Consider the following 27,450-nt stretch of genomic DNA (forward strand, 5'->3'; position numbering starts at 1 on the left):
TCTATCCTATCTCTTCTTCCTTCTTGCACTAGGAGAAAAATTAGAGTTTAAGTAGACTTCTCCAGAGAAGTCAGGATGGATGATAAATGAAAGAGGAGGTAATTAAACAGTCAAAACTTTGAAGGTATTACCATAAAAATTCTAGAAGAAAACACAAGCGGTAAATTTCTTGACATGGGCCTTGGACTTTTTAGATTTGACACTAAAAGCAAAGGCAACAAAAGTAAAAAAATAAACAAGTGGGACTACATCAAATTAAAAAGCTTCTTCACATTAAAGGAAACCATCAACAAAATGAAAAAGCAACATACTGAATGGCAAAAAATAATTTACAAATGATTTACAAATCATGTAGCTGAGAAGGGGTTAATATCCAAAATATATGAAGAACTCTTACAAGTCAATAGCAAAAAAACAATCTGATGAAAAAAAAAAAAATGGGCAGAGGAACTGAGTAGACATTTTCTTCCAAAGGAAAATGGCCAAGAGGTACATGAAAAGATGCTCAACAACCCTAATCATGAGGGAAATGCAAATTAAAACCACAATGAGATATTGCCTCACACCCGTTTTCATTGGCTATCATCAAAAAGATAAAATAATAACAAGTGTGTGCAAAGATGTGGAGAAAAGGGAACCCTTGTGCACTGCTGGTGGGAATGTAAATTGCTGCAGCCACTATGGAAAATAGTATGAAGGGTCCTCAAAAAGTTAAAAATAGAACTACAATATGATCCCACAATCCCACTTCTGGGTATTTATCCAAAGAAAATGAAACCACTGACTTGAAAAGATATATGCACCTCCACGTTTACTGCATCATTATTCATAATAGCCCAGATATGGAAACAACCTAAGTGCCCACTGATGAATGAATGCATCAAGAAAATGTGGTATACATATATACAATGAAATATCATTCAGCCATGAGAAACAGGAAATCCTGTCATTAGCTACAATATGGATGGATCCTAAGGATATTATGCTAAGTGAAATAAGTCAGACAAAGATAAATACTGTATATCTCACTCATATGTGGAATCTTCACACACACACACACACAAAAGCAAACAAACCTCTAGTTCATAGATACAGAGAACAGATTACATTGGTGGTTGCCAGAGGCGGGGAGTATGGGGTGGGCAAAATGGGCGAACGGAGTCAAAGGTACAAATTTCCAGTTATAAAGTAAATAAGTGATGGGCATGTCATGTACAGCACGGTGACTACAGTTAATAATACTGTATTGCATCTTTGTAAGTTGCTAAGAAAAAAATTGTTTACTACATATGGTAAGGGGTGTTAACCAGACTAACTGTGGTGATCATTTCACCATATACATAATGTTGAATCATTATGCTGTACACCTGAAATTAACATAATGTTGTGTCAATTATACCTCAATTTTAAAAAACTTTAAATGTATTAAAAAGCTCATCTACATCTTAGCTTTTCTTCTTGTATTTCACTGGAGCATCCACCCTGCACTTGGACATCCAGGCCTTGCCTCTAGAAGCTGTCTGTCTTGTCGGGAGGACTCACCCTAAATTCCTCTAAGCACAAGTGAAGTAGTGAGCAAGAAAAATAACACATTAAGTCAATTAGGACAGGTGTTTTCCTTAAGAGTTGATCCAAAAATAACAGCCAGAGAAACATTTCTTTTATAGACTTATTCTCTGCCATAAACGTGCTATCCAGATGAATTAACTAACTGGTATGAAGGGACTTCTACTTGGTAAAATAAATGCCTTTTTCACATAGAGACTCTGTAATGAAATTCTGGGTTTTTACTATAAAAAGATACTGTGAGGGCTTCCCTGGTGGCGCAGTGGTTGGGAGTCCGCCTGCCGAAGCAGGGGACGCGGGTTCGTGCCCCGGTCCGGGAAGATCCCACATGCCGGGGAGTGGCTGGGCCCGTGGGCCATGGCCGCTGAGCCTGCGCGTCCGGAGCCTGTGCTCCGCAACGGGAGGGGCCACAGCAGTGAGAGGCCCGCGTATCGCAAAAAAAAAAAAAAAAAATACTGTGAAACAAGATGACATACATCAGAGAAACATTAGCTGATTTAAAAGAAAAGGCTTTTAGCAAAAGGTAAAGATTTAGATAAAAGATTTAGATAAAACTGAGTTAAAATCTAGGCTGTACAGTTAATCATATATAATCATCAGGTTACTTAATCTCTCTGATACTTAATTTTGTTAATAATAAAAAACAGGAAATACACTGATAAATACATCTCGGTGTATTTGCAGAAATTAAGCTCAACAGAAAGCCTTGTACACAGCAAACACTCAATAAATCGTACATAAATAGTCATAAAGAGTGGAAGTGCTTAAAAACAGATACGATTTATGATAGATACAAAATTATGAGGTACCTAGGCACATATATTACTAAATATATACAAGAACTTTGAGGTAAAAATTATGACTTTGTTGAAAAAGTTTAAGGAACATTCTGATAAGTGGAAAAATATATTGTTTTCGTGGATGAGATAAACAATATGCTAATGAAAGCAATTTCCCTCCAAAATTAATCCATAAGTTAATTCCATTTTAATCAAAATTTTTACAGGATTTGACAAACTGATGCTAAAATTCATTTGGCAAAGTAAAAGACTTACACTACGCAGGGTGATTTTGATAAAGGAAAAGAAGCAGATTCATCCCACTAAACATCAAGCCTTGTTACCGAGTTGTAAGTGCTCAAAGCTGTACGGTAAGGAACAAAACAGAAAGCCACTGAGATGCCTATAATCACGGAAACTTGACTCACTACAAAGGTGAGATATAAATCATGGGGGTGGGAAGGTGAGTAATGAATTACTCAATAAAAGGTGCTAGGAGGAAAAAGATAAAATTAGATCCCTACCTAATAGAAACATGCGCGCGTGCACACACACACACACACACACACACTCTCTCTCTCTCTCTCTCTCTCTCTCTCTCTCTCTCTTTCAAAATGGATTAATGATCTATATGAAAATCAAGACTCTTTAACTTCTGAAAGAAAATAAAAGAGAATACCTTTATAATACATGACTAGTGGAAGTGCTTTTAAACAAAACATAAGTAGCCCAAGCAATAAAGGGAAAAGTGATCAATCTGATCATATTAAAATGCTCTTATTAACTTCTGTTTGACGAGAGACACCATAGAAAATTAAACAGTTATGGACTAGGGGTAGCTAGATAAAAAAGAATTGTCCATATCCTATAAAGAACTCCTATAAATCAACGAGAATAAAACACTCCCCTCCCGCTATTCGACAAAGACTGTACAGGCAGTTTGCAGAAGGGAAGTCTGAAGCATAACAAACATAGGAAATAGGCTCAGCCTCAGCAATTAGGGAAATACACATTAAAGCCACAAGAAGTCGCATGCCCCCCACGCCCCATCCAGTTGGCTAGCATTAGCAGGACTATGACAACAAACACAGGGTGAAAAGAAGGGAAGAGGAACTCTACTTTGTGGGTGGGACCAGGCTAGCAGAACCGCTTTGGAAAGCAGTTTGGCAACTCCTAGCAAAGTTAAAGATTCAACCCAACAGCTTCCTACTTTCTATTCTAGAGAAATGTTCAAATGGAATCACATGAATACATGAACAAGAATATTCATGACAGCACTATTTGTGATACCAAAACTGGGGAAACAGCTGCTTATCTGAAGAAAAAAGGATAAATCAAATGTGCTTTATTCATACCATGGGACATTATTCATTATTTATCTCAAAAATATAACTTTGAGTGAAAAAATGAAATTGCACAATGTTACCTTCCGTATGATACCAATCATTTAAATTTTAAAGTATAAAACAATTCTCTATATTATTCATGAATACATACATATGTAGAAAATCTATAAAACATTCATGAGAATAATAGACATCCATTTCAGGCTAGTATTTACCTCTGGGGAGGGAGGAATAGGAGAAGCAGGAGAAATGATAGAAGAGCGTTGCAGATGGATTTGTACTTTTCTAAAAAAGAAAACCTGAAGCAACAGGCAAAATGTTAGCCTCTGTTAACATCTAGATGATTGGGTGTATGGGTATCAGTTATATCATTTTCTGTACTTTTTTTTTTTTTAGCGGTACGCGTGCCTCTCACTGTTGTGGCTTCCCCCGTTGCGGAGCACAAGCTCCAGACCCGCAGGCGCTCAGCGGCCATGGCTCACGGGTCCAGCCGCTCTGCGGCATGTGGGATCTTCCCGGACCAGGGCATGAACCCGTGTCCCTTGCATCGGCAGGCGGACTCTCAACCACTGCGCCACCAGGGAAGCCCCCATTTTCTGTACTTTTTGAGAGGTTTGAAATATTGCATGCTTTAGAAGTTTTAAATTACTATTTAAATGACTTCTGATTTCAAAACGATCACTAGTGCAAAACTCATCTGTCTAAATCAAAAGTAGTGGCTGGATTTCTTACATCTATGCATTACTTTGTAATGAAGGAACAATTAAAGATAAACATATATTTAAAACCAATGTGCTGACTATAAATTAGCCTTGTACAATCCCGCTCTTTTCCCTGCCAACAGCTACATTCTTAAAACAACCAAAATGCAGTCTTTTTAAAAAGTGCCTATTAGTCAAGCCAGTGGTTTTCAAATAATGGAACCTTTTTGTTCTAGAAAGGGAAAAAAATCCCTCAGAACCTAAAATAGACAAAGAGGTATTGTATTAATATTAACATGTTTTATGAGCTTAGGTTTGTAAATGTATACTTTTTAAGGTAATCAGCAAGAATAAGGTTTTTTTATGAACATAAAAATTTAATATCTGGCATTATGGATGATCATTACAATAATATAACAAGCTTCCACATTCAATTTGCTTTTGTGTTCTGTTATCTTATTCAATGTAGAGAAAATCTGGATACATTCACACAATGTGCTCATTTTCTGTTGTTACAAAACAAATTGCCAAAACCTTAGAAGCTGAAACAAATGTATGATGTCACAGTTTCTATGGGGTCAGGAGGGTAGCACATTTTAACTCGGTCCTCTGCTCGGGGTGACACAGGGCTGAAATCAAGGTGTCAGATGGCTGCATCCTTATTTGGAACTCAGAGGCCACTTCCAAGTTCATTCCAGTTGCTACTTAATTTGTTTCCTGTGGTTGTTTGACTAAGATCCCACTTCCTCCCACTTCCTCCCATTTCCTCACCAGCTGTTGACCAGGGATCATGCTCAACTCCCAGAGGCTGCTCTCAGGTCCTTACCCTGTAGCCTTCTCCACAACCTGGCAATCTGCACCTTCTCAGGCCAACAGGAGAGCATCGCTTTAATGCTTCACCTTCTTTAAAGGGCCCATCTGATTGAGTCAGGTGCACAAGGCTAATCTCCCTTTTGATGAACCCAAAGCCAACCCAAAGTCAAGTGATCATGGACCTTAACTGTATCTGCAAATCCCTTTGACAAACTGTGATGTAATCACCTGAGTGACATCCCTTCAGATTCACAGGTCCAGACCACACTCAAGAGGAAGGATTTGTATGGGGCATGCAACAGTAGGGGATGGGAACCTTGGGCGCCACCTTAGAATTCTGCCTACCATACCCAGATATGTAGTTGTCAATGGTGACCTTTAAATCTCAGGAGTTTCTCCGGATGCTTGGAAAGGGAACAATAGGGCATTTTTTTCTTTCAGATCTGTATAACTAACATCTAACCTCAACTCTCATTCCTCATAATAAATACTGGAAGTCAGGCAGAAAAGCACCCCAAGCTTACAACCTCAACTCTCATTCCTCATAATAAATATTGGAAGTCAGGTAGAAAAGCACCCCAAGCTTACATAAAGGAATAAAATTGGGTCTTCCCCTGTTACTGGACACCTGACATGCAGCCAACCGAGAAGCCTGAACTAGCCCTGACTGTACATGAACCAGGCACTCAGGTGCGGCACAGGTAAACTTACTTAGGTGATGTTACTCGAGTGGGTAGATTCGTGCCTGATTTAAAATAAAACACTCCAATCTTCCCAGTCAATGACACGTTTATAAGAAGTGTAAATGTATGCACAAGGATGAAGGAAATAAAATGCTTCATGTTGAGGTCCACCTAAAGTCAACTTAACCCAACAGCTTAAGTTAATAATAATAAGGTTATTACTACAGTTTATGTTGATTTTTTATTCATGCTGAAACAGTTCAAAATAACCATTTAAAAGGCCAGATAAATCAAATACTTCTGCAATTCATGAACCATCCCTAAAATCCCCTGAAATGGAACGTTCTTCACAATAATATAGAAGATCTCAGTTTCAGTTCCAAAGATGACACTCATAGTTGTGTGACCTAAACTCCAAAACCTCCCAAGACCTCTGTGAGCCCTAAATGCTTAAATGAAATCACTCATGAAAGTGCCTGGCACCCAAGGGGTCATCAGTAAGCAGTGGCTCAATTAAGTCAGGACGACCCAGTTTGACTCTTCGTTCAACTTCTATTGATATTTTGTAAGGAAATGGTTAAGGAATTACACAAAGACTCAGTTTAAGGAATGGACACTTTAGTGTTGTTTAAAGAAAAGCGAGAGAGAGAAAGAGGAAGAAAGAAAAAAAGCAAACAATCTAAAAATCAAAACGAAAAGAACTGACTTAAAAACGGAGTTCAATACTTCTCAGCCATTAAGTTTGACGAATAAATAGGAAATATGACTCACTGAGGGATGACCGTGGGCTAAGTGCCTGGCAAAGTGTTTTGCCAGCATTATCCAATTTAATCTTCATTACATAGTGAAGTAGGCAGAGTACACTAACATGTTAAGATGCCCGCTATATATTAAGTTAAAATGCAAGTTATGAAAGAATGTGTATGCTATGATCACATTCTACAAAACAAATGCACACTCAAACTCAAATTTTGAAGTGTATATACTAAAATGTCAGTGGTTTTCTCTGAGCACTAGGATTCTGATAATTAAAACAATTTGTACTCTTTTTTTTACTTCTAATATGTCTCCAATGTGCTTATCTGTTTATGTAAATTTTTTAATGAAACTTGAGATTTCATATCTGTTTGCTTAGGAGTAGCAGATACTGAAAAAAGGGAAGTTTTATGTAAGTTGCATTATATTAGTCAAGTGGCACCTCACTATTTTTTTATACCTAAAAATCTAAACCTAACTACAGTGCTTGCAAGTCTAAAGTTTCAAGAGAGAGGGCATCTGAACATAGAGGAGAGAAAGAAAAGGAGATGAACAGAGACTAGGAAGAGAAATTTTTAAAAAGATGGCTAATAACCTAAAAAAGGAGATGGTAGTGAGGAAAGATGGAGTGAAAGAAAAATAAAGTTACAGACTAACAGAAAGGAAAGAAGGAAGAAGGAAGGGGTCAGCAGGAAGAAAAAGGGTCAGACGAGAACTAAAAATAAACAATAGGGAGCAGACTAACAATGAGAAAAGAGAAGAAATACATTTAAAAAATAAGAATAGAGGAGGAACCATCCCTTCCTATTCATCTCTAAATGAAATGGAAAAGCTTAGATAAGATCACAATGAATCACTTTTAAAGTAATTTTTTATTTTTTTGTATTTTTCCCCTGTAAGAGTGAGAAGTGATTGAAGAAGGTACTTGATAACCAAGGTTAACCTGCCCTGCACCAGCCCTAGAGACTTGATAGGACTGCAATTAACAAACCAGGTATCTTTCAGCTTTCTCTTTAGTCACAGTACCAAGCACAAGACTGTCTTTGATAAATGAAGAGCAGTTACTGGTTTACAAGTGGAGTTGATGGTAACAAAGCACTTATTTTTTAACTTTAATCTTCAGACACGGCAAAGGAAGTAAACCCATTTCCCCAAGAATTATACTCAAAAGAAGGTGTAAATATCAAGGTGCCTAATTCCCTCTAAATTCCTCTGAACACTTGTTCAATTTACCCAGCTTCCCCTCTCCACCCTTAAGAAAAAGAAGCAATAAATTGTTCCTCCTCCTGTATCTTTTATCAATGTGGAAAATCACCTCATTGCTGCTCTCTGTTTTAATGCTGTAAACTTCCTTCTATATTTCTTATTTTAACTACCTTTTCTTCTTCCTCTTAGCTTAAAAAGTTGAAATCTAGCAAAAGTAAAAGATAAATTTAATCTTTGGATAACTTCTGGAAAATAGTAACTCTATCTAACAGCTTTTTCCTGAAAAAGAAAGGTAATGGGATATGGCATATGGTGGTTTAATTAAAAAGCCCCAAAGTTGTTTGCCATCCTTTCCATAGAGAGGAGGAGCCCATGTCTTCTCCCCTTGAATCTGGGGAGGGTTATGACTAATTTCAGCAATAGAGTACAGCAGAAGATTCTACAGAACTTCCAAGGCTAGGTCATAAAGAGCCATACAGCATACAGCTTCTTCTTGGTTCTCCTGGAATATTGGCTCTCAGGAAATGCCCTCTCAGGGGGCTTCTAGGAACATTGCCACCATGCTGTGAGGAAGCCCAAGCCACATGGAAAGACCACAGGTAGGCAGTCCAGTGTACAGTCCCAACTGAGCTCTGCCTTTGCGTCATCCCAGCCCAGGAGCCAGACATGTAAGTGAAGAAGCTTCCAAATGATTCCAGCCCCCAGGTATTTGTGCCTTCCCAGATGAGACTCCAGACATCATCAGAGACAAGCCATCATCCTTGCTTTGCCATGTCCAAATGCCTCACCCAGAGAATCAGTAAGTATCATCTCCACTAACAATGGGTTTTGCTTCAGGTTACCAAATATGGGGTATTTTTAATGCAAAAATGAACAGAACTATGGAGATAAAAAGAAATGATCATGCAATAGTTATTACTGTAACGTAACTCTGATCACAGTGGAAAGTGTGTGGGCATCCTAGAGCCCCAAATGTCACAGAGTGCCATATCCAGAAACCAGCTGCAGGCTTACTACCTTTCTTGGGTTGAGGCAAGATCTCCTTCCTCTGCCCTCTCCCCAGTCTTTCTACCAAATTTTGTATCTTTCTTTTATTTCTCTTCTTCCTTTTGTTCATGCCTATCCCTCAAGTGTGCCCTTGAGTCACTGATTTACTGATGTAGTGGGTATTCATTTTTTCATTAAATAAATATTTTTTTGTGCATTGTTCTAGATACTGGGAAAGTAAAGTGAGGATATCTAACTTTGCGACACTGTACAGCAAAGAACGTAATGAAATGTTTTTCACACTATGGATCACAATCAGTGAAAGTCATGAAGTCATCCTGATGGATCCTAGCAAACATTTAAAAAACATAAAACAAAACAGAAAATAATAGACTAAAAATAACAACAACAATGAAAACGCATTTCGGTGACTTGTTTCATGACTATTTTGTTAGCTTTGGCACAATGTATATATTCTGTCTTCAACTTAAAACTTGGAGAAATATAGTCCAATAGCTATTCAAAAATAAACCTCACTCCTAGAGTATAAAAAACATGAATGGGATTGTACTTAGGAAATTTGCAATTAGGTTTCTGGCTTTGGGACACAATGTAAGAGTCGCAGGGCCATTCTCAGAACTAATCTCCTCTACTGATAATGGGTTTTTGCTTTTTACTGTTGTTTGTTTTCTTTACAAGGGGTGTTCTGGTGTTTCTAGGATCATTTCTGGTAAACAAGTGCCTGCCATGTGTCATTCATCCTGTAACTGAGCATTACACAGTTAAATGTTTCAGTACTTGAGTCAATCTATTCATTTGTTTAATAGCTGAACTGGAGAACATGGAATTATCATGACCTCTGGCATTTATCTTTGCCTGCAATTCTAGAAGCAGTAGTATCTTACCAAACACAAGCTAGGGAGCCTAAGCAAAAAAAGTTAGCCGCCTGTGCAATCATCTTGTTATAGCCTCTATCCAACAGTCGGTGGTAAACATTAAATAACAAGACATAAAACCCACTGACATCTGAGTAATGCTGGTGGCAGTCAGTACCCTCCTCTCCCCTGCTCCCTCTCATTTATATTACTCAACTTGGACTGTCTTTTTTTTTTACTTCATCCTGAAATAAGTATATACTCTTCCAAGTCCTCTCTAGAGGAAAAGCACTAAATGATTTTAAATGATAGCTCCCATCCAATTCCCAAACTCTTAATTAGAAAACTCTAAAAACACCCAAAAAATGTTTTTAGAGACTTCAGTAAGTTTAATGCCAATTTAGTTTGAGTCACTAAGAGCCAAAGTACCAGGAGAGGGGTGGGGCGACATTCCCAGAAAAGAAAACAGCTGGCTGAAGCCTAATGGCAGGGCTGGATAGCTCCTGGGGAAAGTTAGGACACTCTGATGCATGTATGCATGTGTACCAGTGTGTGAGTATACTTCAATTTTCACAGGTTGGGCTTGATGAACTGAGAAAGGGCTGAGGGAACCCAAGAGTAGTACGTATCATTCTATCCCAAACAACGTCCCAGGAACCAAAAACCCAAGTATGTCATGTGGCTATCATCCTGCCCTTAGCTCAACTGCAGCCTTTTGTCTTTGGTGACTGAACTGGGAAAAATCCAATATGTTCTTAAAGTAAATATGAATAATATTAATAATCTTTTGGTTCCTGGCTTGGAGAAACTCAAAATGTAAGGTCTGGGGGATGATAATAAAACTTTCTTGGTTCACATGTGGCATGTTGCTATAGACTAAATGTTTGTGTCCACCCAAAAGCCATTTGTTAAATCCTAATGCCCAGTGTGATGGTATTATGAGGTGTGGCCTTTGGGAGGTGATTAGATGATGAGAGGGGAGCCCTCATGAATGGGATTAGTGCCCTTATGGAAGCTGCCTCTCCCTTTCTGCCTTATGAGGTTACAGCGACAGAGGGCCATCTATGAACCAGGAAGCAGCCCCCACCAAGCACTGAATCTGCCAGCGCCTTCATGTTGAACTACCGGCCTCCAAAACTGTTGTTTGTAAGACACTCAGTCTATGGTATTTTTGATAGCCAAGCTGAAAGGACTAAGACACAGCAAACACGATATGACAAATTCCAAAGTGCTTTTCCTGTTGCTCAAGATTCTTGCTACAACCTCTGTTCTTAGTGACTGGCTTTCACCGTATGTACACATAATTCCAACTGCAAACACTTGCATTCAATTGTTCCTTGGTTATTGGAAAATGTGTCACCACAGTGGAGTGTGACTATCCTAAGTTTCTCCTTCATTTAATGAAAAAGAGTATGTGGAGTGGGGAGAAAATGCTGACAAGGTTTCAAAGTCACTGCCCATGTTTTCCTTCATGGAAACTCTAAAGCATGTATTTAAGTCTAGGAATCTCTCTACTCATCCGTGATCACTGCTTCCACAGAGCCAACTGCCGGAAATAAAGAACCGAAGATGGGCGAACTACAAGAATATAAACGGATCCCCCTGGTGAAGTAAAGTAAAACTCACTTTCTCAGAATTGAACAACAAAAATCATAAAATTGGGGGTAAATTATCTGTCAAAACTACAGTTTGGTTCTTAGAAGTTGTTGTTTGCTATAATGAAAATAAAAATGATAATACTGACTTTGAAATATTACTCTTTGACCATCTGCCTAATGAATAATTATTTGTATGAGGTACCAGAGGGTCTCTTATTTTTCCCTCCCCATAGCTATTGCTGTGGACTAGATAAATTCATACAGCTGACCAAATTCTCAGAAACAGGTCATTTATTCTAAAGAAGGAGTACTTAAATCCATGGGACTGGGTTTAAGTATCATCTTATGAAATCTGATGAATCTTTAAAAATTTTAGTCGACACCCAGCACAGTATAAATATTATGTGTGTGTGTATGTGTGTAAGTACTTATTTTGGAAAAGATAATTAATCAGTCCTGCGATACTAAAAGCCAACTTTTTAACACTGATTTAAGACTCTAAGAGGAGCATTAAGATTCATTTACTCACTCTATGATCCCTCCACTGTGAATAATCTGAAAGTTTATGTGCATAGTCTGGTAATTGAATTAGCCAACATCATACATAATTTATTAAGCAACTAATTGTATCTTTTCTCTTACAGAGAAAGCTGCATCACATAAAATCCACAAACAATCTTCGAACACCTGAAGAATATGTTCAAGGAACTACGAGACACTGCAGGGGCCCCAGAGGGAGAACACGAAGTTTTTGCTTGTAAGTCACTTGCAACTCCAGGGAGGGGAAAATACAAATTAGCACACAAATGGTTAAGTACCACTTCAAGGCAACAATAAAGACATGCAGATCCTGCTTAGCTATCAAATGGACCTAAGAGACAATAAAAAGACAATAATTCCTGTAGCAGCAGAGAAGAAGGGAAGAGATTTAGAGCTGAAGGACTGAATGAAGGCACTAATCTCCAACATCAGTATTAAGATTATTTCAGGCAAGCAGCTATGGTTTCTTCCAGCTCAGACAATTTAGGATTGGGAGGGAGAGGAGGGTCGGCTGTCCCGAAATGGCAGTCGTTTTAATGGCATTACTTCCTGGTTGTGTTTGTTGGTAAGACTCATCTCCCCCAGAAGCAAGGAGTCTGTCATTTCATCTCTTTATTCCCAGCATCTAATCTAGTGCCTGAAACAGAATGCGATGGAGGGAGGGAGGGTAGGCAGGACTGAATTCCAGGTGAGTAAAGCTACATGGGGGAGACAGAGCAAGGTTTATTTGGAGAACATTAAGGCAATTTGGCTAAAGCGGAGAGAACAAGAAAAAGATGGCAAAAAGAACATGTCGACTGGGGCTAGATTGTGACACACACCCTGACGGCCAGGTTAGGAAGAAAGTTGGACCTCGTTCTCTCTCAGCAACAGTGAAAACCAAGCAGAATGATGTCACCACTTCAGGCAGCGCACAGGACTTCTAGCCGATAAGAATTCACAACATGGGTTTTCTTCTGCAGACAAAAAATATTGCCTGCCATTTCAGTAAACAAAGAATGTTGCCTGCCATTCTGGTAAACAACAAATGTTGCTGCCATCAAGCCATCAGCCACAGCAGCGGCCCCCAACCTGTGCCCTGAGGGGAATTCAGGATGTAGAAAAACAGGATACCAACCCTAGATGGTTAAGATGCGTATCTAAGGAATAATTTCAGTGAGCCCAGACTCTTGAATCCTCCCAAATGTAGAAAGCACTAAAATCATGAACTTGAGATGCCTGGTTTTTTGTGATTAGCAGTAATCTTTTGATGTTTGACTAAATGTTTTGGTGTTTGTTTTTTATTTTTTGTTTTTTGTTTTGCAAAAATTCCTCTGTATCCTGGCTCCTCCCTTCCCTCTTTGGAACAGTTCCTCACAGCTACCTGAGAGTCTGTCTCCTGGGCTATAGTCCTCAGTAAAGTCCCTGAATAAAACATAACTGGCCACTTTTAGGTCGCGCATTTTTCTTCAGCCGACACATCGCATGCAGGAATAAAGAGAAAGATCCAGAGGCTGCCCACATTGCTAATGGGTAATGTTCAAATGGGGCACTAGTACCACCTGGACTTGTGAAAAATGTTTGAAGTGCAGCCTTGATCTAGTGGATCTGCATGTCTAGATTTGAGGCTGTGATCTCCATTTGCATCTGAGAGCTTCTGGTTTGGAACTTGAAAATACCCTGAATAGAAATGACACAGCTTTACTATCTAAAAAATAAAGTACTGGGGCTTCCCTGGGGGCGCAGTGGTTGAGAGTCCGCCTGCCGATGCAGGGGACACGGGTTCGTGCCCCGGTCCGGGAAGATCCCACATGCTGCGGAGTGGCTAGGCCCGTGAGCCATGGCCGCTGAGCCTGCGCGTCCGGAGCCTGTGCTCCACAATGGGAGAGGCCACAACAGTGAGAGGCCGGCATACCGGAAAAAAAAGAATAATAATAATAAATTAAAAAAATTAAGTACTGTACAACTTTGTAAATATGCTAGAAGCCATTGCATTGTACACTTGAAATGGTAGTTTTTATGGTGTATGAATTATATCTCAATTAAGACGTTAAAAGCTTAGCACAGCGCTTGGCACATATGGGAAGTCAGTACAAGTTTCTTTCCTTGAATACATGCATGCATGGCTCTTTTCCTCCTGGCATGTTTTGACAGCCCTGGATTATGAGCTGGCAGATCCAAGACAAGCAGCCTGTCTAGAAGAGTTCAGTGCTTTCTAAAGGCTGGTGACAGGCATACAAGCAGCCAGCAGGGCAAGGAGCATCCACACCAGAAGTCAGGTTCAGTTATAAATCAAAAGAGAAAGAATTCAGCGGCGAGGCACATGTTAATGTGGAGTCTTCAACAAAGGGAGAGCAGGCAGCAGGGTACGAGAAAGGCAAGAGATGGGGCAACAGGGCAGCAAGAGAGAAATGCTGGGAGCCAGGAGCCCCAGAAGAGCTGAAGAGTCAGTGCAAGGTGAAAAGCGGGACCGTCTTTCTTCGCCCATTTCTGCCTGCTGAGAGCCAGTCCTGGAGGCACTGGCCCAGATCAGCAGGTGGCAACCCATGCTCATCACACCTGGCTGAGGGATAACTTGCTGAGGCAGCCACAGTGGCTTCTGTTGAACAAATCCAGAATCTTTTACCACAAGCAGCAGCAGAAAAAGGAATGTCGCATAGGATGTGTGGCTAGGTTAGGAAATTTACAATGTTCCTGGGCTCTGGTTTGCTCAAATTAAAATGCCTGTCCCAGTGAAAGTTCTTTGATCAAGAGTAATGGAGGGCTTCCTGGTGGCGCAGTGGTTGAGAATCTGCCTGCCAATGCAGGGGACACGGGTTCGAGCCCTGGTCTGGGAAGATCCCACATGCCCGCAGAGCAACTAGGCCCATGAGCCACAACTACTGAGCCTCTGCGTCTGGAGCTTGTGCTCTGCAACAAGAGAGGGCGCGACAGTGAGAGGCCCACGCACCGCGATGAAGAGTGGCCCCCGCTCGCCGCAACTAGAAGAAAGCCCTCGCACAGAAACGAAGACCCAACACAGCCAAAGATAAATAAATAATTAATTTTTTTTTAAAAAAAAAGAGTAACAGAGACCCAAGTACAGTGGTTTCAGGGGAAGGACTGTAAAGCCACAGGATATCCTCTCACAGGGATGCAAAGACAGGAAACAGAAAGCAGAGAGGAAATCAGGATTGGAAGCCGCTCCCTCTGCCCATCCTCTGACTCCCTCACAGGCCTTCATCCCCACTTATCTCAATCCTTTCTGCAGACTGGTGTTACTCTGTGTACTTATGGCCGGGGCTGCAAAGCCCCACATTCAGCTTGTAGGAAGATGCATCTGCCCTGACACCACAGCAGCTTTAACTCCATCTCACCTTCCCGTTCTAGCAAACATCATCACCCAACTCACCTCTCAATTTCAGATTCCCAGAAGAGAAGCACGGTGCGGGGGGCCAGGGGGGCTCAGCTAGGGTAAGGTGTCAACTTCTGGTCCCCTTAGCTATTGGGGGCAATAGAGAAGGGACACATGGCACCAGGCCATACGCTGCCCCTCCTAGGAGCCAGTCGGCCGGCAGCTCCCCAGGAAAAGACATGCCTCAGTTTGCTTTGTATTTTGTTTGGTGCTGGTGCTGGTGGTGCTGGTGTGTGTATTACCTTCTTCAGGGAAGAACACATTCCAAACATGAGGTTTCCTTAAACTACTTAACATACAGCACTTGCATTTATTCTCCCTAGTTAATCCCCCACCTCGTAAATATTTTCAGTGACTTTCAAACATTTTTGACCCCAGGGTAAAAAATAAGACTAAACGTGTATTACATATGAATGCACATGAAACAAATATTTCACAAAGCAACACATGTAACACACTCTGTTTTCTATCCTGTTATAGTCCATTTTTTAATGCTACTTCAACCTATTAAACTGATTTACCACCCTCTAACAAGTGATGACCAACGGTTTCCAAAGCCCTACTATTACCTCTATTGTCCTGTAACTTTATCATTCAAAGACAATTTTACACTTTTCGCATTATACTCATATAGAAGAAAATTCCCCCATCCTTTCCCAATAATACCCCAAACCCCACAATATTTTGGCCACTTTTTAAAAGATGAAGCAAGTGCACCAGACATGTCTAGTGCACTGAACTGTTGTCATTACAGTGTCCTTGAGGCAGTCACATGACACCCCTGTGCCCAATTTGTTTAGTGACCAATAAGGACTCACGCCCTTGGGTTAACCAACCCAGCTGAGAAGCACCAACCATTGTCTCTGTGCAAAGCCGACCTTCCCACACAGGGATGGAACCAGCTCCCTTGGGCTCACCAGCCTCGTTCCAAATGGAAAAGAAACTCTGCTGGTAACGTGTGTATCTCTGGGGAACTTTTAAGGCAAATTACTTTGCTCAGCAATGCTGATGCAATTGGGTTATTGGGTCACGGGTATAAATAGGATGAAATGCTTTTTGGAGAACCAAGAGGTAGTAGAATGAGGACTGTCAGTAGAGGAAACCAGGGAGGTAAAAGAGAGGATGGAAAGATGGATTTCCACCTCCCGCACCAAGAACTGGTGTGCCTTCCATCTGTGGCACAGCACGATGAGAACTGCCGAGATTCTTGCCTGTCCCACGGCACGGCTCAAGAGCACAGGACACTGGCTCTGGAGCCAGACTTCCTGTGTCCATCCCTGCTCTGTTGCTTACACCCCTGAGCCCCCGTTGTGCCCTCCAGAGAATGGAGCAGGTAACAATAAAACCTGGTTCACAGGCTTCCTGTGAAACTCAAGTACAACAAAGAGCCCATGTGAAGTGAAGCGTTTAGCTCAGCGCCTGCCACAGAGCAAGCATCCAACAAATGTTCAGGACAGTTGTTACCATCCCCCCGACTAACGCCCCAGCTAACCTGTGAAGGTGCCTAAAACTCAGAAACAGAGTTCTGTCTTTGAATGAATACTTTTCCCGTTAGTTTCTCAAAGTTCAGTTCAGACGTGGTTAGCCCACTCCAGGACCCTTCTGGATCCCTCTTCTCTTCTATAATCGTTTGGTTCCTGCCTCTTCTTCCTCAAAACCTGTGCCCACTTCAAGGTATTCTTCCCCCACTAGACCCTGAGATCCATGGATGCAGAGAATGAAAGGGATTCATCTCACTGAGCTCTTTGTAGAGCCCAGTGCTTGAAGTGTGACAGGTGAACTGAATTCCACACTATGATTGAGTAGTCTCCTGACCCCGGTCGGACATACAAGTCCCAGGGATACACAAGCCCTGTCTGCCCAGGGATTCGGGGAAGCTCAAGGCCTGTCTGAGAACACAGAGCACCTAGGAAGTGGGAATGGCATTAAAAAGGGGTGCCCTTCAAATGACCCCACTTCTTTCCCCAAAAGTTCCTGGGGCCAGCTTTGCAGAGAGGGCCTGGATGAGAAATGGATATCTCTATTCTTACAAAATAAAAACTTATAGAAATAAGATACTGCCATGGTATATCACTGTACTTCACACATTCTGAAGTAGGTCTTAGCACAGGGGACCAAAATACCATCCTGAAATCACGAGAAAACTTCAATTGTCCACAAGTACACGATCTCCTAAAGGTGCCCTCTACCATGCCCCATGCTTTCTGGGGACCTACCTGTCTGCATGCTTAGGGTTAAGGATGACAAGGCAATTTTCCTGTTTGCCTAAAAAATATGGTATTAATGCAATAATACTACCTTAGACAATTATACAGTCCAGACCAAAGGCAAATGAAAATGTGTTTTGCTAATCCCCAGTGAGTGGAAGATTATCTGTTACAACTTCCTCCAAGCCATCCTCTTAAGGAATTAAAAAGGTCACAGACTAAAGCTGGTAAGCAATGCTCACAGGCTGTAACTTCCTATATTTATCGTCCTGAGACAATTACCATCAGGATCACTGGCCTGGTGTCAGCAAAAAAAAAAGGAGCATCATAAACAAACCAGGGCCCAGGTAGTGGGGGCAGAGGGTTTCCAGGAGGTGGCATAGACAGCTTTGAAGGCAGACCCACCTGGGTCCAAGTCTCAGCTCAACCACTGCCCATCTGTATGACCTAAACGGGTTGTTGCATAATCTCTCTCTGTCTCACTTTCCTCATTGTAAAATGGAGATAATAATAACCTGCCTCATCAGACTGGAATGAAGATAATGGACTAAAATGCTTAGCCCTCTCTCTATATAAAATTCTTTTTTGGAAGACAAATTCCACTGGAATACTTAAAGTAAACAAATGGACTACATCAAATTAAAAAGCTTCTGCAGGGAGGGAGATGCAAGAGGGAAGAGATATGGGAACATATGTATATGTATAACTGATTCACTTTGTTATAAAGCAAAAACTAACACACCATTCTAAAGCAATTATACCCCAATAAAGATGTTAAAAAAATAAATAAATAAAAAGCTTCTGCACAGCAAAGGAAACCATCGACAAAATGAAAAGGCCATATGTGGAAAAGAGAGAACTATCTGCAAATCATATATCTGATAAGGGGTCAATATCCAAAATACGTAACAAACTCACACAACCCAATAGAAAGCAAAGAAAAAAAAGCCCAATTTAAAAAATGGGCAGAGAAAGTGCATAGACATTTTTCCAAAGAAGACATACAAACAGCCAACACGTATATGACTAATCAACATCACTAATCATCAGGGACATGCAAATTAAAACCATAATGAGAAATCGCCTCACACCTGTTAGAATGGTTATTATCAAAAACAAAAAAAGAGAGAGACAAGTGCTGGTAAGGACATGAAGAAAAGAGAGCCCTCATACACTGTCGGTGGGAATATAAATTGGTATAGGCACTATGGAGAACAGCATGAAGGTTCCTCAAAAAATCAAAAATGGAACTACAATAAGGATCCAACCGTCCCACTTCTGGGTATATATCCAAAGGAAATGAAAACAGGATATCGAAGAGGTATCTGTATTCCCATACCCGCTGCAGCATTATTCACAACTGCCAAGATATGGAAACAACCGAAGTGATGTCAACGTATGAAGTGATAAAGAAGATGTGGTAGATATATACAATAGAATATTATTCAGCCATGAGAAGGAAGGAAATCCTGCCATTTGCAACAACACGGATGAACCGTGAGGGCACCATGATAAGGGAAACAAGTCAGACAGACAAAGACAAATACTGCATGGAATCACTTATCCGTGGAATCTTAAAAGAAAGTCAAACTCATTGAAACAGAGAGTAGAAAAAATGGTTGCCAGGGGCTGAAGGGTTGGGGGAAATAGAAAGAAGTAAGTAAAAGGGTACAACATTTCAGGTTATAAAATGACTAGGTCTCAGGAGCTAATGTAAAATATGGTGACTTCGTTGATAGCACTGTATTGTATAATTGAAATTTGCTATGAAAGTAGAATTTAAATGTTTTCACCAAATAAATAAATAGCGATGATGGATATGTTAATTAACAGGATGGGAATCCTTTCACAATGTATATGTATATCAAATGACCATGACATATGCTTAAATATCTTACAATTTTGTTTGTCAATTACACCTCCGTAAAGCTGAAAAATACACAATTCACTTTTTATTTTGTATTTTCTCTCTCTGTGTCTGAGACATCACCCTGAAATATGAAAGTTTCTGGGGCAGAATTTGAACTTGTAAATACCTGAATCTTAACTTTCTCTAAGGCATTTGCATGCTATGCTTCTGCTGAACACTGCTCAACAATGTGACATTTTTACCCCCTACGACGAAAAACAGAAGTTAATGGCCCAATAAGCAAATGAAGACAATTTCAGAAAATGGGCTTGGATAACATGAGAAAAGCAGGGGAGGTGCCTTCCTGAGGATCTTAGTAGAGAATCACAAGCATCTATCAGTTACAGAATATGTTAGCTTGTCCAGCCAGGGCTGGAGAATTTTTCTTCTTTAAAATTACAGGTGATATTTTACCTGTGTCAGAAGAAGGGAGACCACCTCACATACAAGGGAAAGTCATTAACTAAGAACATGCACAAGTTTCGAAAATTAGTCACCGGTTACCACGGTAACACAAATATCACCTAACAACTCACTGGGCTGTAAGTAACCAAGATGATGCTAAATACATTACTTTAAAAAAAGGGGGGGAAATGGGCTCTATTTTTAAGAATACTTGCAAAGAACTAGATGGACCTAACCGCAGACTGAAGGCTTGCCCCTGTGGACCCAGAACTCAAGATCCATCTCCTGCCCTTTGTGTGTCATGTTCTGTGTCACATGCATACACTGTGCTCTGTGACAGCTGTAGGAGGAAGAGCGATGACATTTTACTTACAAACAAAGAGCTGCAATTGGGAAAATGAGCCTCCTCATTCCCTAAACTTTTAGTAAAGGAAGAATCCTCACTACTGGCCAATGAAGAGAGAAAGACAGATTGATGACAGATTTAGGTGGCAGTCCCTTTAAATTCAACATTCAGGATTTCCTCAGGCCAAACAAGATCTCTCAGAAAATAACTAGGATGCCCAATAAAATAATAATTTTCCCATTGTTCTGAGTAGTTTGAATTTTCTGATATTAATGTTAATATCAGAAAATTAGATATTAATGTTAGATATTAATGTTAACTAGAGTAAAAGCATAAATAGTATATGAATTTTTAAATTATTCTACGAATTGGCCGCACACAAACACCCTCCTAAATGAAACTTAGCACTTGACCTCTGTTCATAGTGCACAGTGCCTGGGACACTCGGGTCCCATCTCTTCAGAAAAGTGGCCCCAGAGCAGTGTTCCTCCAAGTAGTCCCTGGGTACCTGCATCAGAATTCCACAGAGGGCTCTTAAACTGCAAAATCCTAGGCCATATCCAAGGCTTGCTCATTCTGAGTCTCTGGGGTTGCGATCTGAAAAACCTACATTTTTAAATGATTCTCCCTGTGATGCTTATGTTCTCTAGTCTGAGAATTCCATCCTTAGTAAAATCACCAATACATTGAGGTCTCCTGAGAATGATGACAGAAGACAGGACAGCCACCAGGGGACACAAGCCAATACAGTTAATCAAAGGCAGAGTTAACTGTGACTCGATGGCTTTTGGGGCACAGCCTAGGGTAAAACACTAGCACAATATACTAGTATTATATACAGGTGTGTGTGTGACATAAGTTTCTCAGAAACAACCCAGGTGATGTACTGTGACCTATTTTACTCTATTATATTCCAATTTTTAATGCTATGAACACCCACTAAATTGATTTCACTACCCATTAAATGGTGATATTTGAAAAACACTATTATAACCTCTGTTGTCCTATAATTTTATCACTTAATAATTTTTAAACTTTTTCATATTATATCCTAAATAGTAGAGAGCCATCCAATCTTTTCCAATAATACCCCCAAAGTCACAATATTTTAGTTACCTTTAAAAGGTGAACCAAGGTAAATGAGACAGTCTTCTGTTTAAGGGTATCAACAACAATACATTCAACTGCTAACATTTAACTTTTATTTATTTATATCCTCTTTATCTCACTGAGAATAGCATGCAGATTATATAAATATAAAAGGAATAAAAAATCTGAAGAAAACGAAGCAAGGGGGAAGTAAAGACAGGAAACTGTTTGCGGAATGAATCAAAGCAACAAGTAAAAGGAATAAATACAACACAGCCCAGGAAATCTAGTCCACTTGTTAACTCTCAGCTTTCTGGCAATCAGTGTGCAGAAGAAAACATGATCAGTTATGAAAATTCCAGGGACCATCTGGGAAGAATAAAGCACTTTTTTCTGTGGTTTATTACCCCTGAGATATTGGCCAAGCCATCTGACTTCTATGATTCGGTTTCTTATCTGTTAACCAAAGCCACTGTGGTTTCCATCACAGATTAGTCTTGAGGACAAAATCAACAAACAGAGGTGATGTGCTTGGTCCCGGTCCTGGCACATAGTAGGTGCTGAATAAATGTTGGTTTTCCTTTCTCTCATTAGGGATCTCTAAGACATTCATTGTACTTGCTGTCAGAGCCACTGTAGTCTTCACAATTCCCTCCTTCTCCTCCAAGCCTCCTAAAGAGATAAAATCACCCAAGAAGAAAGCAGTGTTCCCAAGAACCACAGAACACTCAGTGCCTACACAATGCCACCTTCGAAATGGTTTCTTGTCATTCTTTCAATAACTTTAAGCAGGGCTTAGAGGTTATTCTGAAAAAAAATTCTGAGAAAGAAAAGCTAGACTAAGTCATTAAGTATCAAATAAATACTTTAACCAAGCAATAAGAAAGAGAGATAATTAGTAAATTCACAGTTAGAAGGCAAATGCTGTTGCTAAAACAGGACGCAGAAACATATTTGGTCTTCACTCTTGAGTGGGCTAAATATCCCCTTGTTAATACTAAAGTAGCAGTTGTTTGCTTTGCAGACTCTATTTTTGTGGATGGTAGAGATGCAAAATTTAGACCAGCATGTTTAGTCCTGAGTAGAGGAAACATCATTTATGTTTTAATCTCCTTCAAATATAAGTGTCCCAGATTAAATAACGCGGTTGACCTACCTTTTCTGTGATATAGAAGTTTGAACTATCAGCATGCTGCAGTGCAAAGTATTCATGGTTGGCAAGGGACCACCTGAAAAATACAAGCATAAACTGATCAGAAAAAAACAAAAAAGGGTCATTTTCTTGTTTATAGTTTGAAAGAGTTAGATGAAATAAACACCCTATGATTGGAATTGAGCCAGTACCCAAGTTACCCACAGTGCAGTTCCTAAAACAAAATGGCATTAGCCCCCCTTTCATGACCCTGAGACCAACCATTTCAGATGTGGGTCATCTAGGTGTTATTCCAAGCCTATTGCTCACCTTTAGGCATTTTATCTTTTTTTTTTTTTTTTTTTTGTGGTACGCGGGCCTCTCACTGCTGTGGCCTCTCCCGTCGCGGAGCACAGGCTCCGGACGTGCAGGCTCAGCGGCCATGGCTCACAGGCCCAGCCGCTCCGCGGCACGTGGGATCCTCCCAGACCGGGGCATGAACCCGTGTCCCCTGCATCGGCAGGCGGACTCTCAACCACTGCGCCACCAGGGAAGCCCTAGGCATTTTATCTTCATGGCTTTGAGGGAAGGGTATTTAAATGTAAAGTTCCATTCCTCCCTATTATGAAGGAGTGAGTGGAGCAGAGAGAGGGAAATAAGTGCAATTTAAATTTTTGATAATGGTTACATTTCAATTGTCTCTGTAGTCTACAGTCCCCAATCGGTATGCCTGCTGTAGCTTGGAACGTTCCAATTAAGGATCTCAGGTCTTAAATAAATTCCAGGTAATACTCTATTCACACTTCTGCTTTAAAAATAAAAAACCTCACGCAACTTCCATATCAATGTGCTTTTCCTTTGGATTGTAAGAGCAACCCCAGAGAAGGAGGAAAGTTCACTATCATTGTGGAGTTCCACATGGCAGCACAACCGCCCATTGACCTGTCTTTTAAATTATTTTATCTTCTATGGGGACCTGAGTGGCCCTCTCATTTTATACCAGATGAAGTGTGTACTTAACCTCAGGAACTTACACTGCTCCCGGGTGAGCAGGATGAATGAACCACAACTTTTCAAAATAAATAATATCAATTCCAGTGTCCACATATCAGCCATTCTACACTTTCTATTCCTTGAGAAACAGTGATAATTTTTTTGGCTGAAAAGGCATGGAAATCTTACATAGCAATTCTTGGTGTCTTTTGGCAGGTCAAATAGTGACTTAGTGAACAATATTTAATGATTGCTCAAGAATATTTTATTTGCTTTTCAATTTGTGGACTGGAGCTCCCCGGATAAATCCTGAGTAACACTTACCCATCACAGACTTCCTTTATTATTGCAGACAGTGGTTTTTTCTGAAAAATAGAAAAAAAGGAAATACTTTGTGTCAGTTTCATTTCATCATTTTACATTAAAAAAAAAAAGAAGAAGAAGAAGAGGCCTAATAAAGAGATATCTAAGTAAGAAGAATTTACATATGCTATTCTTGGTTGTGTCAGTGAGTGTGTTGTTTTTCTCAAGGGAATAATCGACCAGCCATCACCACCAACTGTATTAATGATTTATCACCCTTGTGGTCATTTTTTCTATACTTTAACATTGCTAATTGAAAAAAACAGATCATATTTAACTTAGCCACATTAAAATCAGGATGAAACAGAGCTTTGGTCAAAGATCTCACAGGCAATGACAATTCGCAAGGTCAAATGATAACCAGAATTCCTCAAGAGGAGTACATGAATCGGGCAACCAGCAGTTTCATTTTATGCAAACAAGCTTGGATGGGGGATATTTTTATGAGAACATGAGGCAAATGGAATATGAAGCATGGTGACATTGTTCCTACAAAGTGCAGAGAATTCTTCCCCCAACTGTGGCCCATGAAAATGCCAATCACGCAGCGGCTTGAGCAGGGCACACTCAAGTAACGGGACCATGACACCATGTGCCATGGTGTCAACTGGCGGCTGACTACAGCTGTGCTCTTGGCCTAACAGCCACAGCTGTGCTCCGCCTGCCTCCAGATTGAAAGAATGTAGTGAAGAGACACACACAGCTCGCCCAGAGATGTCGAAACTCTTTCTGCTTTGGATGCAAACAGACCCTGGCTATCTCCTGGGATGGGCAGTAGTGTGTCAACCAAAGGAACACATTACAGACAAGAAACAAATGGGGAAGAGAAATCAAAGAAATACAACACATGGCCCTGGGTTTTCAGATACAACCACAGAAAAGCATCTAAACATGTTTTCCTCCTGTCCCTCTGAGGGGCACTGTCCTATGGGGGAAGGAATTCTGAATCAAGCAGACTCAGTTCAAATCCTAGCTGTGTCAACCTCTCTGCAGTGAGACCTACAATTTCCTTAATTTGCTGAACCTCAACTAACTTACCTGTAAAATGGGCAGAGGACCTATCTAGTCCTCAGGGCGGTTGTAAGAATTTTAAATTAAATTAAATTAAATTAAATTAAATGAGAATTAAAACAAAGGGCAAAATATTAAAAAAAAAAAAAGGGTTAGGGCTCCACTTCCTTACCCTCTCACATCACTAGAAGACCTTGATTTCCTCTTTGCATCCTTGCCCTTGGACCCGATGCTGCTATGTCTGCCCTCTTCGTTAGTTCTGAGCACTCTTCACAGTCCTTTCGAAGGGCCTCTAGGCCCTGATAAAAGCTCCAACACAGTCCTCAGTGTTCCTTCAATGCTCTCCCTCCCTCTGGAGCTCTAGGGTCTATGACTAAACCTACAACTATAAATGCAGTGGGCAGAAAAGGGACCTAGAATTGTTGAGGGGTGGAAAGATGGTAAGTATTCCTGACATTCTGAGTTGGTCTCCTTTAGAATAAGATTGGAAATGGAGATTGGGTTCTACAGTGAGGTTACAGGTTACACAACTCCTAGACCTTTGCAAGAACTTGTCCATTGTTTATGGCTCTGGCTGTGAGTCAAGGGGCAAATGTGCTCTCACAACCAAAGGACAAAGGAGCTTTAGAAACAAAACTTTTCCCATAAGATGAGGATTTTGCACTTCCAGTTGCCAGTGGCTTCTCCAGGCTGTCGGTATTTCATGAGGACCTAGTGGTCTCCTACCCTCCTAATCTTACTTCTTGTACCCTCAAAACTAAAATATAAATAACAGGGCTGGATTTCAGACTTAAATTACATTGAAAGGACAGATCAGCCCAGGAAAGTATTGCTATTGATGTAGGAGAAAGCATTTAAATTACAGCTTTCAGAATTAGAATTCTTAGCCTAGGTAACTTAGAGGAATTTCTTGGATTTTAATTCAGGTCTGATTCATAGATTCAGAATCAAATTTGAAAAGACAGAAGTCTATGGGCTTCTAGAACTGTCATATCTAGAACATTCTGAAGTTGGATATATGAAAGGAGTAAAGACTCTGGAAGAACAAAACTTAGAGATTTAATAGAGAAAGATTAAAGAAAAACTTTAAACCACAGAGGAAAAGGAACCATAGTTAACTGAACATAATGCACTCATAATGCAGCCTCACCAGTTAAAACGAATGTTATGTAAGGACAGGGCTGGTCCCACGGCCCACTTCCTACACCTGTCTCCTCCATTCTTTATCTGTTCCAATGAAACACTGGCTCCACTGCCCAAACCTAATTCCAATGACTTTTCGCAATTCTCATCTCCCTTAATCCATCCACCTTATTTGACAATATCATTACTACCTTCTTTTTGAAACACTCTTTCCAGAGCTGCTATATTTCCTTCAGTCTCCTACAGTTATAATCAATAATCCTTCGATAAAATTCAAGAGATCCTTCATTATTTCTCTTTTATCTCTAGCTTCCTAACTCCAAATTTCTGTTCCTATCTCTTCTGTTTTTACTTAATTGGTCAGTTCCTCATTCATTTCAACTGCCCCAAGTCTATAGCCTGATCCCAAACACCCTTGCAAATCTCTGACAGTTTGTTAGAAATAGCATGTTAACTCTCCTTCAAGCATTTTATTAAATATACAAACAAAAAATCATCACTCTCACCATTCCCTACCCATCAATCTACCCCAATAATAGCATGCCCCTGCCCCCACACTCCCTCCATCCCAGCCATGATTTCTGTGTCTTATTATGACACCACTACAGCCCGGAGCATCATTAACCTTTATTTCTTCACTCTCCAGTTCTGATTTGTTACAGGTGATGTAGCATTTTCCTCTGTGACATTCACATCATTATTTCTCACCTCCTCCTAACCACTCTTCTAAAATCCTGACACTCCTCCTTCCAACTCCTACCACATAAGTCATACCCCAAATCCATCACCCTTAATTCTGTTTCCTCAGCCCCAGTGTCTTTCCTGAGTACCAGCCCATCATTACTAGCACTAACTACTTGCCATAAGTTTCCAATCAAATGCTCCACTGGTCTATCAAACTCAGATTCCTATCTTCCATTAGTTCCTGCACTTGCCTTGCCTATTCCTGGCAGTTCTTCCATGTACACTTCTAGGGAACTTATCTTTGCCTTCTCTATTCTGTGACGTACGGATATTTACAAGACACTGCGTCCCATCATTCCTTCCTCCACAACCTCTCTCCCCTTAATCCTTTCCAGATCTTACTACCACCTTTGGTTAGGAGTTCTCAGGATCTTGGTGCCAGATCCTTGCAAAACAGTCTTTGCATCTCCAGTTTCTTTGTCTCCAATCCCCACGTTAACTATAATTAGGCAAAATCACGCTTTCCCCACAAACTTAACTCATGTCATTCTTTGGCTCCAGTAGCCTTCATAGGTCCTCCATGACCATCACCTATACAGTATAAATCCCTTAGCTTGTCATCCAAGGCCTTCCACAATCTGGTCTCAAGCAGTCAAGCTTTACTAATGTTGTACACGTTCCCCATGCTTCTGGATTAGCGGATGATTCATCCAAAAAAATCCCACCCCCATACTTTCACTTAATGCCATTTGTTAAAATGTCCATCTCCTCCTTTCTGTTCCAACTCTAACAATGACACCTCCTCTGAGGAGATGTCCCTGACTTCCCCAGATAGAGATCAGTCCCTCTGTGCTTAGCACATTAAATATATCACTCCTAAGGACTTGGTATATCTGCCTTATCTTCTTGTCCCTTGAGAACAAGGCACCTTAATTCATCCTCGTA

At 40.4% G+C, this 27,450-nt stretch overlaps 1 protein-coding gene across 3 annotated transcripts in view; it reads right to left on the bottom strand.

The window, feature by feature from the left end:
• The window catches only part of ELMO1 (engulfment and cell motility 1), a 547,030-nt gene that overhangs the window by 399,993 nt on the left and 119,587 nt on the right, over nucleotides 1–27,450 (bottom strand). For all 3 annotated transcript variants that reach the window (XM_060020724.1, XM_060020723.1, XM_060020725.1), the window contains 2 exons: nucleotides 23,629–23,669; nucleotides 22,336–22,408 (listed from right to left, as the gene is read on the bottom strand). In XM_060020724.1, the coding sequence (XP_059876707.1) occupies nucleotides 22,336–22,408; nucleotides 23,629–23,669 (114 nt within the window). The remainder of the gene's footprint in view (nucleotides 1–22,335; nucleotides 22,409–23,628; nucleotides 23,670–27,450) is intronic.

Source organism: Delphinus delphis, chromosome 9 (assembly GCF_949987515.2).
Source record: "Delphinus delphis chromosome 9, mDelDel1.2, whole genome shotgun sequence".
Classification (NCBI taxonomy): Eukaryota; Metazoa; Chordata; class Mammalia; order Artiodactyla; family Delphinidae; genus Delphinus; species Delphinus delphis.